General features: G+C 34.7%; 1 protein-coding gene across 1 annotated transcript; it reads left to right on the forward strand.

The window, feature by feature from the left end:
• Positions 1-1,500: 1,500 nt before the first annotated feature.
• On the forward strand, positions 1,501-2,934 carry LOC125661051 (uncharacterized). Its single transcript, XM_056147421.1, has one exon. It carries the CDS (start codon positions 1,501-1,503, stop codon positions 2,932-2,934), a length of 1,434 nt encoding a protein of 477 aa, XP_056003396.1.
• Positions 2,935-8,807: the final 5,873 nt, after the last annotated feature.

Below are 8,807 nucleotides of genomic sequence, written 5' to 3' on the forward strand. Positions count from 1 at the left end.
GAATCTACATTAAAATAGCTAAAATAGCTCTAGCAATTTATCGTTATTTCGGATTTCAAACATTTCGGTTAAGTATCACTGAAGAGACATTATTTGTCGAAATGCGTATCTGGTGCATTAAAATTGGTAACATATACGTTTTACATTTGCAACAATATACAAAATACTTTGAATAATAAGTAATCAAACCAAAAAATGAAATGGTCAACATTTCATTTTTTGAGATAAACAGCAACTGTTGTTTTTTTTTTTATCAACAACATTTACTGTCAAAAAATCCCTAAACTATAAACTTATATTCGATTCATAATAATGCATTGACGTTGGAAAACTAAAACATTAATCGTGATATATTTTCCATATATGTATGCATGCAAAAAAACAACAACAACTGAATTAATGGCCTTGTGGGTTTATTTTAACTCAGGCAAATCAAATAGTTTCAAATGGTTTAAAACGTAACGGGCCTACCACAATACTATACCAACCATTCGACATTGAATATGTTTAACGATTTTCTGCTTCAATACAATACGCAGATTTAAATGGCCAAGTCAGTCGTTGAATGTACGAGTCAGTCCTCCTCGCAAAACTTCAATAATTACTGTTGAGGCCTGGGTATTTAAATTATATCTACATTCGCCACCGTTTACTATTAGAAAGCGCCGATATTTCGAAACCTGCATGTTGATCAAACGTTAATATTTCTGATCTCAGAAGAAGAACACCTTAACTGTCACTCACGTATCGATAGATTGAAGCAGAGACTCTTTTTATTTCATTTACTCTTGCCTCACATAGGCTTCCATGTTCATGACACTATACTTTCTATTAAGGGTCTACGCCACAGTCTTGTCCCGTGACCCGTGGTACAGTGTGAATGAAAGTTTTCTCCCATAATCTCTTTCCACAGGAAGGACAGTGAAATTATTAGTTTGGTATGTGCTTGACAATAGTTCATTTATAGACATTACGGTGTGTTCCATTTGTTTTCGAAAATTTAGACGCCGATTCGCCGGATTTGAAATGAAAACGAAAGTTGATTTGTCATTTATAAAGATGGCAACATCCCTAGACAGTTCTTCGATGGAGGATGTTACATTGTGTTCTATATGTTTCGAAAAGTTCAAGTCGCCGAGGTTTTTACCGTGTACACATTCCTTCTGTCACGGTTGTTTATCTTCCTACATTGTTAATGTGTGTAAATCTACAGAGTTTCGTTTGGGATTTAATTGTCCATTATGCCGCGAGTACATACCCTGTCCTGGTGCATTCGATACGCCAGATGCGTGGGCGGGGCTATTTCCGTTGAATGAAGTTTTAGAGACAATCGTTAAGAAACCTGATGGGAAATTGTGTGATGCCTGTTTACGAGAAAACGAAAGTGAAAATGCTATCGGGTTTTGCTTGTCTTGTACTGAATATTTATGCAAGGTGTGTACCAAATATCACAAAAGGCAATTGCTCTCAAGAGATCATACCATATGTCAACTGAACGAGATGAAATCTGGCAACATATTTCCCGAATCAGGGAATATCCATAGCTGCCCAAAACATAAAAGGGAAACTGTCAAATTCTTCTGTAATGATCACCAGCAGTCCTGTTGTTCAGTGTGTATAGGAACAAGTCACAGAAAATGCGAAAGTATTGATACTGTTGAAGATGCAGCAAAAAATATAAAACAAAATCGCCAACTGGATGTTCTTTTAGGTGATATGAAGAACGTGGAAAAGAAACTGACAAAAGCAAAGAGCGAACAAGAGATAAATGTAGCAGAAATAGAGAATTCAGTGGACAAAATCATAGAGAAAACAGAAAGGGAATTCAAGGAACTTGTTGATCACCTAGACATACTGAAGAACAAACATTTAGATGAGGTAGCAGATGCGCTGAAGAAAGGAAGGGGGAAGTTAAGTGAATGTACAAATGTACTTACTGATGGTATACAGTGTACAAATTACTGCTGCCGGAATATTGAAAGAGTTAAAGAGACGGAGAATGACGCTGAAATGGTGATGACGTATTACAGAGTGAAAGAGAGGCTCTTACAGCTGAAACGGTTTAAATGCACGAAGAAACAGATAACGATATCTGAAAAAAAGTCACAAGTTTTGAAAGAAATGAGAAATATGGAATCTTTTGGAGATGTTGAATATGCTGAGTCTGATCGTCGCATCACGTACGATGTAAATGACATTGCGTTATCTTTAGTTAATGAATTCAGCATTGATGGAGAAAATCCAATTGTGTGGACTGGGAATTTTCTGTCCAATGGTAACTTTGTATTTGCAGATTACATACCTGATGGACGTTGTTTTATTTATAACAAAGACTGGAGATTCACGGAAGTCATTAATAGACTGAGTTACCCTTTTGAAGCAATACAAGCTGGAGAAGAATTACTGGTGACGTGTGATGGAACGAAGTCTATAGAAGTTTTTTCTTTGTCTGATTTACATAAACTGCGAAGTATCAAAATCAACGACACAATGTATGGAATAACACAACACAATGGAATTTGTTATGTAGCATGTGGAAATAAGATTATAAAATTCAATCTGTCTGGTGAAAAACTTAGAGAATATAAAGTCGAAGGCAATTACAATATTCACATAAGTACAACAAAAGATGGATATATTGTGTACAGTAACTGTTCCCTGAATACAGTAACTGCCATCACGGACCAGGGAGACACCGTGTGGCAGTATAAACATATCAAAATGAAAGTACCCCGTGGACTTGATGTAGACTCTTTCGGTAATATCTTTGTTGCCGCTAGAGGAAGTGACAATATCAACGTGTTGTCTGGCGCTGGCAGTCTCATTAGGATTATCGAGGATATTCCACAGCCAATGTGTATTAAACTAATGGAGGAGAGGAGTGTGTGTTGTGTGTGTAGCAATCGCAGAATCATGAAAGTGTATAAACTGTAGATTTTGTTAATTTTGTCGTAATAAAATATTCAGAAAAAAATCAACATTAATGTTTATATGAAAATTGTCTTATCCATATACATTGCTAGTATTACCTCCATTCTAGGAAACTTTGTCATCTCACAAGAATACTAATGAGTATCAGCTGTAATTTGTTCTGCCTTAAATTACAGGCACATTACACCGTTTTTCAGATAAAAGTAAAGGTTAGCCTAAAATTCTTGATAAGGAATGGAAAATTCCAACTTAACTTTCAACTACCGTGGGTGGTATGGAGAAGTGACGGTGGAATTTTGAAACTTAAAACTCATAAACTAAAATTGCCTAAATAAATTTGCCGAAACTCCAATTTCTTAAAGGGGTGGAACTCATCCGTTTAATTCATAACTTTTACACTTTTATTTTTCTCTTTCACTACTGCTATCCAAATAATGGTAGAGACGACAGTAGGCACCCAATTATGATACATCTTTATTTACATATGTAGGGTATCAAAGATTTTGGATTTGTTTTAGCATAAACAATATTTGGTCTGGTCTATCTAATTGTCCAATTAGTTCTGTTATTGAAGTTAATGTGAAGATTTGCTCCTGTGTCAATGCTTTAAACTATGGATACAATGCTAGATATATGGGATCTCACATGATTCGTGATTTGATGCGACTTATATTCAACGAGTTGTGTGTTTTCTCTCCCTGAGACACAAACCATGAGATATTCTTTTTATCACATGTCAACCCCTAAGGCTATTCATTTATGTTGCTGTATTGTTGAGAATTTTACTTTCTGACATGTAAAACTGACGTTTATTTGTGACGTCGCAAACGGTGTTGGAAATGATAGGTTGCATGTATGTAGTGATATATGCAAGGTGAAGACAACGAACAGTGATCAGTTCTTTAGAATTTTTTAGAATCCACATTTCATTAACACAACTTCTGGCATATGTAGTCGCACAGTAAGTTTGAAGTTTCTCCTTCACAGCTGTTAACATTTTCGTGAGGAGCAAAGATAGGGGCTTGGTAGAGCACTTACTGGATCCAGCAATGTATTGAACACAGGAGTAAACATCTGATAAATGTCGTGGACAACATACTGACGGGAATGGACTGATGTGTGATGATAATTTGAATATTTCTTCATGTGGGACAGAACATGTTGACATTTTCCATTCTACATAATATTCTAAATCATTACAGTTTGTCATTCTTTCTGTTTTCATGTCCTAGGAATACTTTAATGTTGCATGTATTACATTTTCACGGATAACCGTGCTAGAATGGGATAAATGATCAAATCACAGAAACAAATTACATATTTATTTGGTATACAACTAAAATTTAAGTTTCTGGTCCCGGTTTATGGCGTTGAGCCTAAACTTCCTCAAAGGCGTCTGGCTTAAACTCAGATCCACTATGCTTATGACTGCTGTCATACGTAGACACAACAAATATATCGATCCTCCCCATTGTTTGGTTTTCATACTGTTGTACTTGGTACACATTGATTTGGTACACACTAAAAGATAGTACCTACGGCAATAAAGTCATATAAACGTACACATACACACAGGTGTTCAGGTTGAAACCTTACTTTACATTATCCATGGATAAATCCCACCATACACCGCTATACATATCAGTTACTTCATATTATAACAAGATACACAAAACTCTAGCAATTCTATGCATATGAGTTACTCAATACGTTTCTTACAGCGAAACAATTATGGCCAGTACTAACGCCGTAACTTTACAAACAGGACTATGTAGCGAACACGTTTATGAAAAAGAAAACCGATATTGAAACAATCACAAAACACATAACTAAATAAAGATAGTTGGAAGCTTTAGGACCTTTTTAACAAAAAAAAAATACTATATAAAGATCATTACATAAAAGTCACCTCAAAACAAGCTGAAAACGGGCAACATTTACAGCAAAGTGTCTGCAGTAGTTAATTTGTAATTGCTGTCACAACATTCTGTTGAAAGTGTGATAAGATGAATGCGTCCATCTTGCATGACAGCTCGATTCCTACTGAGAGCACGGACTGGCGGTTTTATGCTCCAATAGATTGGGATTTAATAAAGGGGTATTTACAATTTAAAAGAAGCCCCAAGCAGGATAAAACTACGTTTTGTTTGACAAGACAAAACTGAACTAAAATTGAACATATAAATAAAATTGAAAGTGACATACATCATGTCAATGTTTGTGTGTAAACTATTGACAGTTTTATGTACAAAGTGAGAAAACTCAAGAGAAAATGTTATGGAACTGCCTCGTAGTCCCAGACAGGATAAAACATTAAATTCATATACTATACTATATGATAGTCTGTATGTTCGGATTTTGCAATGGTAATATTTTTCTGTTTGAAACAAGGTTTATATCTCAATCACTGTCTGATAGGCATGAAACGAAGAAGTCGTCAGTGCTATTTCACACATATATTCTTTATTTGTATTGTGTATTGTTGATGTAGTACTGTTTTTGTTGTGTGAAAGCTACGTAGGGATCTTAACATGGAACGGAAGTGAATAGATACGAAAGGGCAAATATACCAATTGATTATAATTGTAAAAATTACTGGTCGATTATTCGTTCATTTAAATAGCGTTCATTTATCAATGATGAAGCATGTAAAACTCTAGTAAACTCGCTAGTTACATCCAGATTAGATTACGGAAATGCATTGATCTATGATGTTCATTCTCAACACACCAGCACATTTCAGAGGGCACAAAACACAGGTGCAATATTAATAACACGCTCAAAAATAATTCGACCATATTACTCCTGTTCCAATAGATCTTCAGTGGCTCCCAGTTGAATACAGAATTCAATGTAAGATACTTCTTCATACTTTCAAATTTCTCAACACCCTATCTCCAGTTTACATAAAGAATATCCTGTAGTTTACAATCCCACAAAATCACTAAGATCCGAATCTCTGCATCTTCCCGAGGTACCTCGGACACGTACGAAAACATATGGGAATTGACGTTTAGACAAGGCTGCATCGAGTCTCTCGAACTCACTGTTTTTTAAACTCAGACAATGTCTTTCACTGTCTAGTTTTAAAGTGGACCCCAAAACGCATTTATTTTATATTAGCTTTTAATTTGTGATTATTTTTATATACTTAGTGCCCTCACATACAAAAAAAACCTTGTCGTTTGTTATTACACCTATGTACTTTCTATGTATTTAATTATTACTATGGCTTGTTTTAAATTGTTTCATATGTTATTAGGGTGATCATATCATTACATTGGGTGCTATATATTAATATAATAATTATGCATTTTAATTCTGACACTAAGGATATTTTATTCACATGAATGTGCAAATCGATTTTATATTATCTTTTCTTTCACATTTGTAAAGAGAACTAATGTTGATAGGGCGCTATATAAATCGTTTCATTACAATTACAATTAACATGCAACGGAAGTGAATAGATGCGAAAGAGCGAATATGCCAATTTATTATAAATGTAAATATTACCGGTCGATTCTAAGTCTTAAAAAATAAATATATTGTCTTAATGGCTATTTTAATGTATCTATGTCAACACGTGTGATGCTGGATCTTATTGGTTATTTTAGTGTATGTATATCAACACGTGTAATGTTGGTTCTTATTGGTTATTTTAGTGTATCTATATCAACACGTGTGGTGCTGGATCTTATTGGTTATTTTAGTTTATCTATATCAACACATGTGATGCTGGATCTTATTGGTTATTTTAGTGTATCTATATCAACACGTGATGCTGGATCTTATTGGTTATTTTAGTGTATATATATCAACACGTGTAATGCTGGTTCTTATTGGTTATTTTAGTGTATCTATATCAACACGTGTGGTGCTGGATCTTATTGATTATTTTAGTTTATCTATATCAACACATGTGATGCTGGATCTTATTGGTTATTTTAGTGTATATATATCAACACGTGTAATGCTGGTTCTTATTGGTTATTTTAGTGTATCTATATCAACACGTGTTGTGCTGGATCTTATTGGTTATTTTAGTTTATCTATATCAACACACGTGATGCTGGATCTTATTGTTTATTTTAGTGTATCTATATCAACACGTGTAATGCTGGTTCTTATTGGTTATTTTAGTGTATATATATCAACACCTGTGATGCTGGATCTTATTGGTTATTTTAGTGTATCTATATCAACACGTGTGATGCTGGTTTCATTAATTTGGATAGTAACGACAAAATAATAATCAATAATAACAATGTTAGACCGGTCGACAGGGGATGCTTACTTCTCCTAGGCACATGATCCCACCTCTGGTTTATCCAGGAGTTCGTGCTTGTCCTACTCTCCATTTTGTATTTCTTATAGGAATTATGAGATTGATCACAGTTCGTTATCTTCCCTTTTCCATGTGTCACTTTGAGGAGGACATTTTTATTGGGATTAGTTTGTGACATGTGATCTGTTTCTCGGTAATAGACTAGAAGATTTATTTATCTGGACAAACTTACCTGGACCTAAGGCGTCTGCATTTATGAAGGTTGAGTTGTATGTTTGACGAGTGGTCAAAACACAAAAAAGGTTGCCACAAGGCTAGGGCTGACTAGGAGGGACATACGCAAGGTCACACATTTTCCAAATCTCTGAAAAATAAAATGGATTCAAAACAGATATATTGAACTTACTTTGATTTGGTAACAAGTCGTGGCCAAATTTAACGTTTGTGTCAAGATACATAATCAAATATTGAAATGAAATAGCCAAAATTCAGAAAGATTGCAATTTTCAAGTTTAAACCAATGCCAGTAGGAAATATTAAACAATTGTCATAAAGAATATGGTAATCAGAAAACTACATTCCCTTGATATGAAATGACTGACATTTGAAATGAATTTATCAAAATATATTCATGAAAAGTGCATAACATTAGCAACAATTTGATTAATTTAGTCAATTCTATCAATTTTGATTGGATTTGATATTTTTAGCTCATCTGAGGTCAAGGGTTATGTGAGCTTTTCTGATCAAAACTTCTCGTCTGCTATCGTAAACTTTTTCACATTTTCATCTTCTTTCAAACCACCTTGCCAATTTCAACCAAACTTCACACACAAAAAATCCTTGGGTCAAGAGGATTCATGTTTATAGAAATGAGGGGCAATATAGTGAAGATGCACTTAACAAATTTTCTTCTCCAGAACTAGTGAGCCAATTTCAATCAAACTTGGTACAAATCATCCTTTTGTGAAAGGAGCTATATTATGTTCAAATGAATGGTCATGACCCTTTCCAAATGGAGGTAACAAAACAAATGTGATGGGGTTCATTTAAAAATCTTCTCAAAAGGCACAGGGTCAGACAAGTTCAAATTTACAGAACGGTTTCCTGACATAGTGCAGATTCAAGTGTGTTAAAATCATAACCTCCTCTGGAGTTAGGGTGAGGCCATAACAAGGGGTCAAACTTTTGACATGCAGATGTGTAGGTAAAATCTTTTATAAATCTTCTCCAGAACATGGGAGCTCCAGGAGATAGTGTAGATTTAAGTTTGTTAAAATCATGACACCGGAGCTAAATAAACCATAAACCTCTTCTTTCCTCTGGTATGAGTGAAATCTACAAAATAATAGCAACATTTCTCAAATTTGGTCATTTCAATTTCCTGTTATATGTATTTGTCTGATAGATATTTTTGGTAACTTGACAAATTAAAGGAGGGGGACTGTAGTAAATGACACTATATCGACCTACATAGCTCAGTGGTTAGAGGACCTGACTAGTAATGCAGGAGTCCCGGGCAGGTTTGATTCCAGATCCAGCCACACATATTCTATCCCCATTATATATTACAGTTGGTACCATGACC

This window comes from Ostrea edulis, chromosome 8, assembly GCF_947568905.1.
Source record: "Ostrea edulis chromosome 8, xbOstEdul1.1, whole genome shotgun sequence".
Taxonomy (NCBI): domain Eukaryota; kingdom Metazoa; phylum Mollusca; class Bivalvia; order Ostreida; family Ostreidae; genus Ostrea; species Ostrea edulis.

Bases quoted from the DNA above. Each gene is read 5' to 3' on its own strand.
- LOC125661051 (XM_056147421.1), top strand. From the start codon at position 1,501: ATGAAATCTGGCAACATATTTCCCGAATCAGGGAATATCCATAGCTGC.